The following is a 17,180-nucleotide window of genomic DNA, read 5'->3' on the forward strand; positions in this document are numbered from 1 at the left end:
TTGGTCAAACTGCCCATTTCTCATCAGACACTTAGGGGCCAGAAGGCAGTGGGCCATACAGTCAAAATGTGAAAAGAAAAAGCTCGAAAAGAAAAAGCTGCCAGCCACAAATCCTACATCCAGAAAAACTGTCCCTCAAAAGTAGGTGAGAAATCAGACATTCCCAGATAGACAAAAACTGAGGAGTCTGTACCACTGGACCTGCCCTCCAAGAGATGCATAAGGGAGTCTCGTAGGTGACATGAGAGGACTTAGACAGTAACTGGAAGCCGAGTGGAGAAATAAAGATCTCAGTAAAGGCAAATACCTGGGCAATTACAAAAGCCGGTATTACGGTAACAGTGGTTTGGAACTGCACTTTTTTGTCCTACACATGATTTAAGAGACTAATACATTTAAGGAAAAAGGCAAAAACTATTAAGCAAAAAGCTGTACTACTGTAACTTTGGTTCAGCAAACTAAAATTATATCTTCCAATATGTGCATTAATAACTCCTGGAAAACAACTCCAGTACTCCTGGAAAAGCGTAAAATATTAGCACAGACACATTACAAAGCAACTCATCAACACTTATTTAGTAGGTGTGGCAGAATATCCTCCTGCTTTTCGTTAAGGACAAGGGTTATGCTTTTCAAATGTATTATATTCATAAGAGGAAAAAATACTTCTGTGTATATTATTTAAAAACTAATATGCATGTATTTATATCTATATCTGTAAAGGTGAAATACCTCTTAAATTGCTCTTTAAAAACAGACATGGAAACAACCCAAGTGCCCTTCAGTAGATGACTAGATAAAGATGTGGTGTACATACACAGTGGAACACTGCTCGGCCGTGAGAAAAGATGAAACACTGCCATTTGCAACAACGCGGGCGGATCGAGATTATCAGGCTAAGCAAAATACGTCAGACAGAAAAAGTTGAGAACCATATGACTTTACTCATACGTGGGATATAAAACTGAAAGCAACAAAGGAACAAGACAAACAAACAAAAACTCACAAACAACAGTTTAGTGGTTGGCAGGGGGTAAGGGGTCGGAGCGTGGTAGAAGAGGGCAAAGGGGGTCAAATATATGGTGATGGAAGGAGAACTGACTCTGGGTGGTGAGCACACAATGGGATATATAGATAATGGATTATAGAATTGTACACTTGAAACCTATGTAATTTTACTAAACAATGTCACCCCAGTAAGTTTAATAAATAAATAAATAAGTTAATGACTTAAAAAAGTAAAGATAACCAGATAACCACTAAATATATATATTATTATATTGGATATTTTTCATTAACGCAAAAATTCAAACATAAGTTGTGTGTTGCTAACTATGTGTACAGATATCAAACATGGTCATGTATCAATAACACAACGAAAATAATGTACAGTCTAGTTTTATCTCTACATTTTTAATGTTTATGCTCAGAGATAGAAATAACTTTAAAATCTGAGAACTTTTTGTCTAAATCTGAAGTCATAGTTTATAAAGTATTCCTTGCAATTCTGGTTATGAAAAGTTTTCTAGAATAGAGGATTACAAAAGTCTTGCATGTAGAAGAAAAATAGGAAGACGTCAAGTACGGTGACCAATCATCTCTATGTCTCTAGGGGTGACAGACCATACGTGGCCCTGACATGTCCTTAACATCAGGTCACCTCCATGTAGAATTTTATTTTATTAAACATTGATAATCTGCTATCAGGATATATTTTAAGATAACAAAGAAACCAAAGTAATTTGGAAAGGAGGGAAGAAACTGAAAACACATTTTCAAAAATGCCATATGGCATTTTCAAAAATGCCATAAGAAATCGCCATTGGTGCCCCTGGTGTTTCCTTTCCATACATTCCCGAAATCCTTTTCAAATGATGTCAATTCTGGCCTCTTTGCTAGCTTCTTGGAAGACATTTGCTAGATATTTGATTCTCTGATTTATTTGGGAGTCACAAAATCTAAACCAATCCTAACCGTTTTCAAAGTATTTCCCTAGCATTGAACATATTTATAAAGTACAGTTGTGCATTAAATTTAATTCGAGGAAGAGGTCTGGCTCACAACTGCCTTGTACGCACGGAAGACCAGTGGTCATTTAGCTCACTGCATTCCAGCACCAAATTCAGTATTTGACTCTCAGGACCCTGAGGATCTTCCCTCAGGCTCCTTGGTATTGCCCTAAAAATAAATAGAAGGCCACTACCCAAAGGAGACATTTCCTCAGCTCTCAGACTTTGTCAATACGACGAAACAACCATGATGCTGTTAGGTGTTTAAAACACAGGTGGGTGGTGTTTCTTAAAAACCAACTCATGTTAAGTTCAAAGCATGGAACTCTGATAAACACTGAAGGAGACACATGAAAATCTACGTGTCCTCACTCCTATCTCCAAACGGGGTCCACATGCACATTAATCTAGGAGTTTTAGCCACGACCAGGCAAACTGAGTCTCCACTCGGGATAAATCCTGCCAAGTGCAGATTCACACATTTATCAAGGTGTGAAACAAATAAAATTATTCTCTAACAGGAATTCTGAATCATTTCCACTGTATCAATGCAATTCCCGTGTTTACTTACCGCCCCCCCCCCCCCAGACTGTGAGCTATGTGACTGTGGTGTTGACCCTGTCCTTCGGAAACCTAGCCCACAGCAGGCACAGTGTGTCTAGTAAGTGAATGAAGCAAAGGACGAACAAACGTGGGACCTTTCCCTGATTCCCAGCGGCCCTTCCCACTCCTTTCACTCCTCCTTTAGGACCCCTGCCTGCAGCCACCCATCATCAACTGACCACAGAAGCACAAATGAGCACCATGTTATTAGTTTAAAACACTCCTAAGGTTCCCTTCATAGGGAAATTTAAAAATTATTGACACATGCATATCTCTTAGTATTTTCACATTGTGCCAAACTCCAAGAGAAATAAGGGCATTAAAAATTATTAAAATTTCATAAGCCTTTCTGAACGGGAAATAGAAAGTTCTATACTATTTAGTCTTAGAAATTTAAGTTGGTTCGCCCACTACTCTTCTACAGCTACTTAATAACGTCAGTGCTTCCATCTCTAACTCAATGCTTCCATCTCTAACGCAGGCGTTGTGCTGAGAAACACACACTACATAGTGCCTTTCAGAACTGTAATAACAATGCCGCACTTTAAACGTTAAACATTTTTCTCATATGGAGAAAATCATTGAAAGTTCTTTACCAATACCATATAGTACAGAATAAAGAGTGGAAAGACGGGAAAGAAATGATCTCTAAGTAACTTTCTCTTCGGGTTTTCTTCTCCTTAATGCTGTAGTTTGAAAAGATAAAATATGCTTTGGGGGGGAAGCAAAATGTTACAATTTCAAGCTGTTTTCTGAATAGTGTACCCTATTTAACAAACAATAAAGATTTGCTTTTGAAAAGGACAGCATTTTGACTAGAAAAGACATGAATACTGTAAGTGTGCTATGGTTTGCAAAATAAATTACAGCAGAACATGAATTTTAAAAAAGATGAAATGTGAATATCATGTTAAAAGACTATGAGTACTGCTAACATTTCAAAACTGGCTACAGTTTTCAACTCCAAACTTCAGAGAGAATAGCTGTACCTTGAACAATAAGAGAAATGAATGATGTCAGTAATAACCACACGAGTCGTCTGTATCACAAAAGTCACAGAGTCAGTAAGTTAGGTTCCACTGACCTTGTTCTACGATTTAAGTAGAAGGATACATTGTTCACAATGACCATAGTCATATTAGACTTTGCAAAAGCAACAAAATACAGGTATGGCTACTGAATTACTGAGCTCTGATTCTTAGCTACTCATCTAGGCCGACACAAAAAAACATGCTTCCTCCTCTGCACACCGTACACTGTATACTGTTAAAAAAAGAACAGAAGCAGACATCACTTCTGAAAAGTTCAGTTGGTATTTTAGTAATTAGACTAAATTCCACTTTTTAGTTACAAAAGTAGTTACTTAGCATGTTTCTTTCTTCCATCCTTTTTGGAAAATGCACACAAAAATAAAGGTCTACCATCTAAATAATTCAGGACTCAAGGCTGATCTATTTAAAAGGAGCGAAACAGGATCTTGTTAGAAACACGAAACGAAGGCAATGAAAGGCTGCCCATCGGAATTACGTGACTGTCACAATTCGTGCAAGGGCAACGTCTCTCAAATCAAGGAAAACGCCCAATGTAGCCAGGATTCTGGGCTGCCCCGCTCTCTGCACTGGAGCTGACCCCCATTCAGGGAAAAATGGGGGTTTACAGCATTTTCTTTCTCACGTGGCAGCTGCATACATGAGCTACAGGTGGTCCCACTGCTCTCACAGTTGGCCTGTAGGAGACTTGGGGAGACTGGGGGGACATGGACAAACTCAGGGGACTGCCATTATCCTAAGGTGACCAGGAAAAGCAGAGAAATCTTTTACAAACACGAGTATTATCATTTCTCTTCTAAGCTGAAAGCCCTTAGTGGCTGCTTCCTTCTCTTACAAGACCTTCAGGTCGGTCTCCATTCCCCCGCATGTGCAGGCTCTGTCCCACAGTCGCACACACTCAGGCACACACTCACTCTCTCCCACACTCAGTCCTTCGCTCAGTGATGGAATCCGTCACATGCTCGGCCGCAGAGTCCGACATTCCCTCACATGCGGTCACACACCTCTGGATGAGTCGCCCGCGCCCCAGGGCCGGAGACTTGTGGCCTTGGGCTCTTCAGCCACGCCTCACGCACCCTCATTGACATCGATGCATGTCCACACGTCGTCCAGCAAACGTGTCCTACTGTCAGCAGCAGAAGTGTGAGAGGAAGAAAGCAGGTAATGTTCCAAAACGCCAACAGTGCTTAAGGCTGTGACTCGGAGCTCACTGCACTCAGGAGGCCTTTCTATAGGACTTCTTCTTTCGTATGCTCAATTCTTTAATAAGAACATGCTTTCTTTTCATAAACATCTTTGCAGAAATGCAAAACGATTGATCCTATCTGTTCCAGAACTCGGTACAAAGCACTTATTGCCAGGACATCGCCCTGCTGCTTCCATGAACACCTTGCGTGTTTGCTGCTGGAGGTGCGGTGACAAAGCAGCGTCCCCTCCGCAGCAGGTGTCCTCGTCTCTGCACCCCCGAAGGCACAGGATCTGGCACGTGACACTGCCTCAGTGAACGCTTTCTGAAATGGTAACTGCTCGCCAGTCCGTGTGTGTGACCAAGACTAAAACAAAGTTGACTGCACCAACAGAAATCTTTAAAACAGTAACTGTGGCAATTAAAAGTGAACTACAGTCATACACTAAAATCCCTTCAGCATTATAAAGCATTTACGATAACAGCATAAGCGGTTCAAATCAGAAGTTACTTGGGCCTCCACGTCCCATTAGCCAGTCAGAGGGAGAGGGGCCCTCAAGCTGCCCAAACACCGTGGTAACAACACACACGCCCGTAAGGACATGGACAGCCACATTCACATCCATCTCACCAGTTACTAAAAATCAAGAACTGATATGATATCACAGTACAGAAACTACTATCCAAAGCCAAAGTGAAGTAGCTAAATCACTTCAATGTAACGCCTTTCTCAAGTGTACATATGCTAGAAAACAAAAAAAATGGACTGAATGTGCCCAAGGAGATACCTGATACAGGACAATGTAAGAACTTGAAACATTTTCTAGGTTTTCCCTTTTTAGTTCAAATTTTCTATTTCAATTTATTCTTGATTTGATTATTCTTTTAAAAGAAAGATTTGCTATTTTTAACTTACATACACAAGGAACATATTTGTATTTAACAGAAGACGTAACTCACCCTGGTAAACGTGCCCTCAAAACTATGGATATCCAGCAGCGGCTTCTGAGCGTGAACATAAGCGTTGATAGAAAAGAGGTCCTGGAATACACAGTATCTACATTAATTACTTAAAATTAAGCAACATTTCTCGAAAATTCTTCAGTTACCAATTAATATTCTTATGCGTTATTTACCAAAAGAGATGGATTTTCTTCTACTTTGTGTGCCGACATCATAAACTAGGATGAAAACTGAAAGAAACCATTTTAAGCTCAGCAGAGATGTGGGAATTGCTCAATTTTCTCAGACTACTGCTACCTACTAACAGGTGTGTGTCGAAAGCAGCTGGGAGGTGCTGATAAATCCCCATGGCGTGCGCCACCCCACTCCAGTTTTAAAGGTGGAGCTGCGTGTATCAGAAGTCCTAAGGGTAGCAGAGAATTCAGTCTCAGTGGAGTGTAAGTCTTCCATCGCATGTAGCAAATGCCTCGCTCTGCTCACGTTTTTGTCCCAGCAGCCATTGCACTTGCTCTAGCTGTCGCCTCCCTTGAAGCCATGCACACAGTGCATGCTGCTCCGTGACCTCCACGTACGAGGCCGGGTGGGAAGGCTGTCACTACTCGAATCATCGCCACCTTCCCAAGGGTAGTTCTGAAGCACACAAGACACAACCTTTAGGTGACCCTGTTTACTGGCCACGTGTGACCTTTAATCAGCAAGACTCCACAGACGAGCCCTTAAGCACCTGATTTTCAGATCACTATAAAAGTTATGCTCCCTGGTCCAGAAAGTTTAGTTTTATTAAAATAACAGAAGTGACATTAAGCAAACAACGTATTTATAACAAACTTTCATTTTCTTAGTGATGCATGATCATTTTTATCAGGAGGTCACAAAGAACATACATACTAGAAGGTCCTTGTCTGCCTGGACTCCAACAAAAGCGCAGCCCATGCAGGGTTTTCACTGGGCTACCCGCCCAGGAAAGGGGGACTTTGCATCCAAAGTGATCAGCTTACATCTGACACTGTGGACAAAACCCCAACATGTACAGAGACGAAGCTCATCTGAGTTCTGGAATACGACTGCAGGTTTGGTGTAACCAGATAACAAATGCCAACGTGGACGGAAAGAGACCGAGCCAACTCACGTGCACCCAAATAATACTGGGTGAATCATGTCCACAGAGGGAGATTGTTTATACTTGAGCTTCTTAGGATTTTAATCACTGACATTAAAAATCTTTTAATTATTGATATTTCAGTTGTTTTTAAAAAGTATCCCTAACTGGCCACTGGGGAGCTGGGTGAGGACAACACAGAAGTTAAACAAATCTGACTTGTACTAAAGGGCTGATATTCGAATGAGATAGTGACATTAGCGTCTACATATGAAGGGTTACAGAATCTGTGTCCCACGTTCTCTCTGTGCCACAACCTACAGACCGCATAGGACAGGGGCAGTGGCAGGTTCGGCGGTGGCAGTGTCCGCTCCTGTCTACTTTCCAGCCGCCCCTGAGGAGGACCCCCTCCACCTCACTAGAAATTACAAGTTACCAACAGGTACCCAGGTCATGCGAGTGCTCGCTGGACAGTCAGAAAGAGACTTCTAAATTTAAGGAAAGTTCTGAGACCTGACTGCAGGTCTCATGGAACAATCTGCTGAGTACTAACAAAGTGAATGAGGAGAAGAGCGAACTAACCACCCAGCAGAGAAGCAGTCCACACAAGCTCACCACGTAGCGGGCTGACGGCTGCCTGATGACAGACCAGACTGCAGTTCGCAGGCTCCGGTCTTGAAACAGGGTAGGAGACCCGCGTCGTCTTCCCATCACCCCAGTGCTTGTACATGATGACTGCTCTCCCACATGGCGTGGTGCTGGTGCCATGCCTGAGGCAGAGCTCTCAGGGCACGGTCTGAACCCTATCATTGACTCGACACAGTCTGCTAAGAGCTGTGCCAAGCTGAGAGCAGGGACAGCCTCATAGACACACCTTGGACCTGGGACGGGTGCTGAATTTGGACCCCTCAGAGGGATCAGCTATAAAAACTGCCCGCTGGCTTGGCCGCTGGGATCACGGGAACCACCTGCCATCAAGGGCCCGTGTCCCGGTGGGTCATCTGAAATCAAGCCACTATCAGCCCAAACTGGTGACCCCCTGCCCAAACCTGCGAATGGGAGGCCACGACAAGGATGGTGACCCCTCCATGGTCCCATCTGTCTCAGGGGTGTCTCATAGCTGTCACCTTGCAGTTGGCACTTGGATCAGCTGAGTTTGCAACAGGGGCCCGCTTCCCTCACTTGCTCCCACATAGGCCTCGGAAAGGTGATGTGGTACTCAGGGCTGCTGTCCCCAAGGGCATCGGCTGCTCGGGGCCACTCCCAAGATAAAGGGAGGAAGGGTGACTGAAAAGACAGGGAGCTGGGACGGCTCGGACGCTGCCGTGACAACAGAGAGGAAACAAGCCCAACCCTGGGTGGGCAGACGGACAAGGGCTTGGTGGTCTCTGCCTCTCCATCTGTTCGCACACTCCCCCAGCTCCTGCAAAGGAAACCACGGCTGCCTGTGCGAGCTTCTGCAAGCGAGTACAGCTTGAAAAGCAAAGGGGACAGCTGGGTTTTCTCAGATGGATCTTATGGTGAAGGGGCGCTGTCTTCCCTGGCTCCAGCCAGGACCCTAAGGGGCATCCTGACACCAACAGTGCAGGCTGGTCTCACTCAGCAGGGCGGTCCTATGATAATAATTCTGCTACTTCTGCTATCAAGACGCCTTGGCCCAGGAGTGGCCTGTGAGCAAAAGTTAACATATGAGGCCTGGGAAAGTCTGCTTGCAAAAAGGCTGGCCCCTGGCTGGGTTCTGGGGACATGGATTTCAGGAGGGATCCCACCCTTCCCGGATTGGAAAGGCTCACTGTACCTGAACTGTTTATTCAAACAACCTGGTTTACGCCAAACACCTGCTTCCCTTCTGGTGCCTTTAGAATGGCCCCCAGTGAAAGCCACTTCAACCTGCTGGACGTCCCTCCAGGACAGGACTTCACACGTGTTCTCACCACCTATGGCTGGGGGACTCAGGCAGCCTGTACCAGTCTCCTGGAGGGCTCTGGGGGGACTTCTGCCTAGTGTCATCCAGATTTGCCCAGGCACTTCACCCTTTGCCACCTGTGCTCTGTCCCTTCACTGGGAGAACTCCTGGCCATGAGCAGGCTAGTGGCTGAGTCCTGAGACCCCCCCACCCCTAGGAATCATCAAAACTGGGGGTGCTCTCGAAAGTCCCCCAACACAGAGTGCCATTTTTACAGTTTTTGTTTTCTGTTTTGTTGTTTTTGCCTTGGAACAAAAAGTTTGAGCATGGGGACTGCTGAAACAGACAATCATAGACTTCAAGACAAAGAACCAGATGTCAGAGACTGGGACAACCACAGCAGCTGTGAGAGAGAGGAGAGGGAGGAGAAGGGAGGCTGGAAACGAGAGCCTCAGCAGGGGCCCTACGCTGTGAGAACTCACTCTGACCCTGAACATCCTCATGCACAGCGCAGATGTCAAGCGGCTGAAGAACGGACCAGAGACCTCGGCGGCACTCGCTGCAGGAAAGACAGAGTTCGGAGTCTGACTTCAGCCAACTTAACTACCAGTGAAAACCGAACAAAAACACAACAGTCTTCAGAAGAACCTAACAGAATCCAGAGTTTCCACAAAGTGTCTTCAATAACTGCTGAAGATACAATCCAAATTTCTAGACATACGAAGAAACAAGAACTCAAGATCCTTGTTTAAGAAAGAATTCAATAATGACTAATTCCGAGATGACCGGACAGAATTAAGAGATGAGAATTTCAAAGCAGTTATTATGTCTCAAAGAATCAAAGGAAAACATTTTCCCAAAGAACAAACAGGAAAATACAACACAGAAAAAGAAAACATATTTAAGAAAAAAAAAAGGAAATTCTAGAATTGAAAAAATACAGTATCTGAAATACAGTATCTGCTGGGCTGAACAGCAGATGGGAGACTAGAATCAGTGAACTTGAAAATAGGTCAAGAGGTAATGGATCTGAAGGACACAGAAAAAACATTTTGAGAATGGATATGTAATTGTAACTGGGCTCCTGGAAAAAGTAGAGAGAGAGAATGAGAAAGATAAACTACTTGAAGAAACAGTGAAAATATATCAGATTAGTTGACAAGATAAATGCAGATTTAGGAAGCCTAGAAAAGCCCTGGACAGATGAATAAAATGTAAAAATATTGAAGTCACACTGCTAAAAAACGAAGATAAACAAACATCTCAAAAACACCTAGGGAAAATGACAAACTACATACAGGGCACAACTATCACAGTAACATTGATTTCTCATTGCAAACAGTGCAAGCAGGAGACAGTAAGACAAATATTTAAAGTGTTGGAGGGGAAAAAACCCTGCCAACCCAGAATTCAATATTCAGAAAAAATATCCTTCACAAAAACAGGTGAAACAAAGGTATTTTCAGATCAGCGACAATGAGAACTCGCTAGCAGACACGCACCACAAGAAATGCTAACAGAAGTTCTTCAGGCTGAAGGGAGGTAGCACCCAAAGAAACGCAAACCTTCAGGAAGGAATGGGGAAGAACAAAAATGGTAGCTATCAAAAGGAAAACAAAAGTCCTGTTTTTTCACTTTCTTTGTAATATGTAGACATATTGCATATAGAAAGTATACAACTGCATGTAAAAATATATGCATACGAAAATGCACAATACACGTTCAGCATAGAGTAAACGGATCTACTCAATGACAAGGTTCTTACACGCTATGTGGAGTGATACAATTTCAACTTTTCACAAGACTTTTAGTTGAATGCATTCTGAAATCTCTAGCAACTAGTAAAAACAGCAAAGAGGAACAGCTAAAAAGCCAACAGATAAAGTAAAACAGAATTCCAAACGTATTCAATTGACCTACAACTGAGGAAGGAACTGAAGGACCGACCACATGAGACACTAGAGGGGCGGAAGGCCTGAGGGCCGAGAATGGGGGTGGGGGTTGGAGGGAGATTAGGAAGAGGGTAGGGAGTAAGTGACAGTTTGACGTCTCTGAAAAGCAGGATTAGGTGAAAGCTATGGGAGAATTAGCCACAGGTAAGAGAAGTACTGGTTCTTTGTTGTAATGATAGGTAAAAGGGGGGAAACTGGTACCAATACGGCTGGTGGTGTTCATTTATTGGTAGGAAACCAAAGGAGTTCCCATTTGATAGCATCATTCTTCTCTGTAAGGCCAGCTCATCTGAGGAGAGAGAGGCGGGGGGCAGGAATGCAGGGGAGGGGAAGTCTCAGAGCGCTGCCACTGAGAAGAGGCACAAGAGTGGGTGACAGGGTGGCAGTGACAGGCACTTCGCTGTGTTGTCTGTGGTCATGGTTTCCGGGTGTATGGAAGGGTGCAGCTTAATTATGTACAAAATTGCCAATTTTACCTCAATGCAATTGAAAACACACACACAAAATGACAATAGGAGGCAGGTACTAAGGACCACGCTAGAAATGGTAATCATGAATTTATGTGTCCACCTCTGGCCTCCGTTCTGAGGGATGCGGAACAGTCCTTTTTCCAGTCCTATTTAACTGTTTTTATTTCAGCAATCATACATCCTTCTCTGAGGTCTTCTTTTGTACTTGATCTTTTTTCATGGCTACTGTTCTGAGCGTTTTACCCTCTCAGACTTCCTAAAACCCTCTAAAGATTCCACTCCTGGAACGCCTCATTCACCTCGGCTCGGTTTCTCAATGTACATGGTCTCCCCCTTTCCTGTTGCTTCTACACGTGTCCAATGACCCTTCAGAAAAGGGGGGCAGGATGGCTGTGGGCTCCCACGCAGTGTGCACAGGCCTCCTCCTTTTCAGATCTCCTCTGTGGGTGGGAGCCCGACAGGTGGGTTGTACAAGGTGTGATTACAAAATACGGTGAATTCTTAACTAACTAACTAAATAAATAAATACTCCCGCTTGCTTCGAACACACAAATCCCATTGTTCTTGCCACTTTCTGAAGCAGTTCTGGAAGTCCTCTTTCATGAGTGTCTTTAGTTGTGCTGTCGTGGCTGTCTCAATGTCCTGAATCATTTTGACTTTGGGGAAGAGCCGGAAGTCGCACTGTGCCAGATCTGGTGAATAAGGTGGATGAGGACACACCGTAATGTTTTTATAATATTTGACAGAAACTGCCTTACCGGGAGCTATGTGTGACACAGAGCGTTGTCATGATGGAGATTTATGGCACATTGTAAAACACACCTTCTCTCAACCGTAGCTCACACCTGACTGACAGCACCAAACAAGTTGAAACCCGTCACACACTGTTCCTAAGGTTTGAGGCGCCGCTTCCCGTATTGAAGACCCTGCCTTTCCACTGGATGGCGCTCGGCAGCAGCGGTCACCGTATTTGTTGATCACACCTCGTATATCATCACTCAAACATAATCCTCTTTAACGGAAAATAGGCAATAGTCTAAAAGTGACATGGCTCCCTTCATCTCTGGAAGAAACATTTACTATTTTGCTGCATACATTTCATTTATTTCCTACCTTGATCTTGGTGTATGAGGAGCATACACATTTTCATGCTGCTTAAAAGTTCCTTAAAGAACTAGTGTGAAGTCACTGATTCTAATAAAAATGGTGATCGTAACAACGAATCTGAAGGGAGCACCCAGTTCTGAGGCCGGAAAACCCTGAGTAGAATGGGCTGCAAAGTCTCGGTGTACACCGGCCCTTTAAGATGGGTAATGGATCAAAGAAAGTCAGCAGAAGGCAAATGAGGAGCCGTGCTAGGACGGAGGGTGTTTCCACCCATCTTCCCATCTCTGTCCATGTAAGGAAATAGCGCCCGAACTCTGGATGGGCACGTGCTCCCCGTGGAGAATACAGCCACCAGCTTACTTTACAGCGAACTCTCACCATGGGGTTCACTTTGGCGATGAGCTGTGATGAGAAGTGATGTGTGCCACGTGTGAGACGCAAGCACGCTCCACGCCCTGCCCCTCCTGCCGGCGAGGCTGGAGAGGGAGCAGGCATTTGGGACAGGTGAAAGTCACATATCAAGGATGACAGAGCCGTCTTCTCAGCCTTGAACCACCCACCCTCTGGGATGTTGAGTGAAGGAGAAAAGACATCTCTCTGGATTTGGCAGGGCAGGGGCAGGTATAGAAACAGGAAGCAGAAACCATTCTAGACCTCAGAGCAGAAAGGCATTTAACATAGGCAGTAAGATACTTCCAACATGAGAGGAAGGGATGAGGCTCATGATAGAATCTCCAAAATTTACTCATAGAATGTTACCAAAATGATCCTCCGTGGAAAATATTGTTGCAACTATTGACTTCAAGTCACATGGATGGAGCTGGGACTACGGGGTGTGGAGGCCGCTGCCCACACAGCAACTGCACGTGCGTCCAGGGAAGTACCTGCCAGCAGAGAACCCCCAACGGGCAGAAACATGACTCGTCCTTGTTCGGACTTACAAATTCTTTGAGAGTTCATTTCACTTGGGAAAGCTCATCACATACCTTCAAGGGGGCCTGGAAAGTACATTTGATTGCTTTTTGTGTTTCTAGAAAATAGAGACGCTACACGAGACAAAGGGTGAGCACACAGCTTTCCACAGGGGGTTTGCTATTGAAGCTTAGACTACACATTAACTAATAAAGAGTTATTTTCAAGTTAATTAAGTCAAGCTAGTTTACGCAAGAAGAAATACACTATATAATCTTAGACGTATGAAAATACGACTAGAATGTTTAACAAGCACCCAAATGACTCCTAAGGTACGGCAAATTTGAGAATCGGTCATCACTTAAGTATTATACTGTCACAGAAATTTTCAAAAAATAAAACATGCACGGAACAGACTACCTTTGGAGACACGGAAATAAAGAGCAAGCCAACAATAGGCCTCATCTGCACATGCTCTCGAACGTTTAGGGAAATGCATTTCATCTGGTGTATTAGACATCAAATGACTGAAAAATGGCACAATAATGAGAATGTCATTTGAAGCTTTTCATGATAATCTAAAAATCATTCTGAAGTTTTCAATAATGTAGGAAAGCCTCTGCTATTAGGTCAAGGGCAACATTTGCTCGCATTAGTTAAAGGTCATTAAAATACATCCTTAATCATAACATGTGGTTCATTACAAATAAAATTGCCTTTCGTTCAATAAAACTAATTAAATGTAAATGGTATTGTTTACTGCTCTATGGATCTTTTGAAATAAATCAGCAAGTCATGATTTATTGAAAATTACGGTGACCTCATTGTTGTTAATACATTTGCCTGATCACAAAAGGCAGAAACGGATTTCCCGAATGTCTCCAGTGCCTGAAACGGGTGCCTTCTGGATGACTGCAGTGACGAGAAGCGAGCCTGCTGAGACAGGAGCTGCAGTGCCCCCATTATTCCAGGCTGGGGAAACGCTAATTCTCTGATCACATCAGGTGCTCTGGGAACAACAGGACCACAGAGGTTACTCTCGATGGTGTCCTCCGCTCTTTAAGAAAAGCTCTAAGGTGTGTAAGGTTATTTATTCCTGGTGTCACAATGGACGCACTGCTCATCTGCTGAAGTGAAAAACAGCGGATGACACCAAATATTCCCCAAATCCATTACATTAGAGACAGAAAAGTCAAAATGAGTGACAGTTATGGGCAATGTAAGCTATTAAATGAGAAACCAAATTGCTTTGCTGTATCCACAATGAAATTAGAGCTTTCTTTTCTATGAAAAGAAATATATACATAACATGCCACATTATATGAAGCTACAAATTTAATTTGATTGATGAACCAGGAATTCACTTAAAATTCCTTTTTCTAGAATATGCTGCTTTTTGCTTTCATGGTCACATCAAAATTTAAAACTGTTTCATTTACCACACAATTACTTAATCCAAACGCTTAATCACACACCATCAAAGAGTATCAACCATAAAAAATTTTAATTAGGATTATTTCAATTGTACACTAGGATTATTTGAATTGTGCACTATAACTTTGTAAATATTTTGAAATTTATACATCTGTGTCACTAATAAAAATGAAAAAAATATCCTTATAATACTATTATGATAAAAGATCACTTCCTGTGCTCACAAGAATACTCAAAAATATACGTGGTGTGATAAAAAAATACAGTGAATGTTTAAATTTTAAAAAATGTATTACAGTAAAAGACACATTGCCCTTAATCCCCCTCAAAGTACTCCCCTTGCTTCGAACACACTTATCCCATCGTTCCTGCCCCTTCCTGAAGCAGTTCTGCAAGTCCTCTTTCCTGGGTGTCTTTAGTTGCACTGTCATGGCTGCCTCCATGTCCTGAATCAATTCAAAACGTTTACCTTCGTGGTCATTTTGACTTTGGGAAAGAGCCAGAAGTCGCACGGTGCCAGATCCCGTGAATAAGATGGGTGAGGACACACCCTAATGTTTTTATTTGACAGAAATTGCTGTATATTCCGTTGTGATCACAAAATCCAGTAAATGCTGCTGCTGCGTGCCATCCAAAGGAAAGGTAGGGATCTTCAATAGGGAAGTAGTGCGTGAAACCTTAGTAACAGTGTGTGACAAGTTTCAGCTTGTTTGGTGCAGTCAGTCAGGTGTGAGCTACGGTTGCGAGAAGGTGTGTTTTAAAGTGTGCCGTAAATCATCCTCCTTCATGACAATACTCCATGTCACACATAGCTCCCGGTAAGGCAATTTCTGTTAAATAAAAACATTACGGTGTGTCCCCATCCACCTTATTCACTGGATCTGGCACCGTGTGACTTTGGGCTCTTCCCCAAAGTCAAAATGATTCAGGATATCGAAGCAGCCACAACAGCCCAACTAAAAATACTCACGAAAGAGGATTTCCTGAACTGCTTCAGAAAGTGGCAAGAACGATGGGATAAGTGTGTTCGAAGCGAGCAGGAGTATTTTTAGGGGGATTAATGGCAATGTGTCTTTTACTGCAATAAATTTTTTTTATTTAAAATCTTTTCACTGTGTTAACTGATTTCAAGTTTATTCTCCAAAATGTGTGAGAAATCCACAGAATTACAGTATTTATATTTTAAGTAAATACAGTTAAGGTGCTACATTTTATTAAAAGAAATGATTAAAGTATAAAAATTTCCTATTGTTATTCATTCTTGAAAAACACAGAAACATAGGAAAATGTACATCTGCTTTCCTATACTTCCTTTCTGGAACACTGAGCTTGTGGGGTAAAGTCAAATGCTGCAATCAGCAGCATGGAAATATCATTTGACTATAGATGAACCCTACAAAGAAAGGTTAAACATTCACCGTATTGTCTGATTGCACCTCGTAGATCATAACAGGGTCATTTTCACTACTTTCTTAAGACATAATTTACGTGCAATAAACGGTGTCTGTTTAACGTGCACAACTTTATGCATTTGGATACGTGGACACGCCCATCGCCACATCAAGGTGTGAAACATCTCTGTCACCCCTCTTCTGAGCAGGGCACCCTCACCGTTTTGGGCTCCACTTTCTCAGAATTCTGTACCAGTTCAAGCATACGCTACAGCACTTGTTTGTCTGCTTTGTGTTGGGCTTTGCTGTCCAACAAATTCTCTCTGATAGAGTGGCTTAACGCCACACTTTCTTTTCTACTCCCCTTAGCAAAACTACCTACTACCACTGATTATTCAGTGCAAATGCTTCCAGGTGTCCAGTCCAGACTCAAGAATTCTTGGAAGTGATGCTCAGAGGGAAAGACTCAGAGGTGGGGCCACCATCCAAGCATGGCAGCCAAGAGAAGTCCTCCCAGTCCTTTAGGATTCATGATCTTTACCTCCCGTTTTCATCCTGGAGAGACTGATTACTTGAGGATGCTTGCTAGAGAAAAGAAAAAGGACACAAAAGAGGAGGAAATATGGAACCAAGCACTAGGAGCCCTAGCCCAACAAGTCGCTCAAATTACATCAGAAGTCAACAGGCTGCAAGAACGTATCATGATAAAGACTAATTGGTTTGAACAAACACTATGACGGCACATGAAAAAAATTTTCTGAGCACACACAGAACACGGCTCAGAGAGACCACATGCAGGGCCAAATCATAAGTCAATAGGTAGGAGAGAACTGAAGTAGAACTGAATACACTCTGTGAACGTAACAGAAAGAAATAACAAATAAATTATAAAAGACATCAGGAAAATCCCCAACTATTTGGTAAATAAACAATGTATATTTCCAAGTAAATGAGGGGTGAAAGAAGAAATCACAAAGGAATCAGAAAACATTTTTAACAGTATATAAAAATTTGCGTGATACAGGCTAGGTAATGCTTAGAAGGAGATTTATAGCTCTAAAAGCTATAACAAAAGAAAGTCAAGTATCAAATCAAGAGT

At 42.9% G+C, this 17,180-nt stretch overlaps 1 protein-coding gene across 4 annotated transcripts in view; it reads right to left on the bottom strand.

The window, feature by feature from the left end:
• Nucleotides 1–17,180, bottom strand: part of ATP9B (ATPase phospholipid transporting 9B (putative)) — a 171,886-nt gene that overhangs the window by 97,965 nt on the left and 56,741 nt on the right. For 3 of the 4 annotated variants that reach the window (XM_081078539.1, XM_081078541.1, XM_081078542.1), the window contains one exon: nucleotides 5,808–5,888. The exons of the other annotated variant lie outside the window; for it this stretch is intronic. In XM_081078539.1, the coding sequence (XP_080934665.1) occupies nucleotides 5,808–5,888 (81 nt within the window). The remainder of the gene's footprint in view (nucleotides 1–5,807; nucleotides 5,889–17,180) is intronic. 4 annotated transcript variants of the gene reach the window in all.

The sequence above is a fragment of the Rhinolophus hipposideros genome (assembly GCF_964194185.1).
Source record: "Rhinolophus hipposideros genome assembly, chromosome: 17".
NCBI lineage: Eukaryota > Metazoa > Chordata > Mammalia > Chiroptera > Rhinolophidae > Rhinolophus > Rhinolophus hipposideros.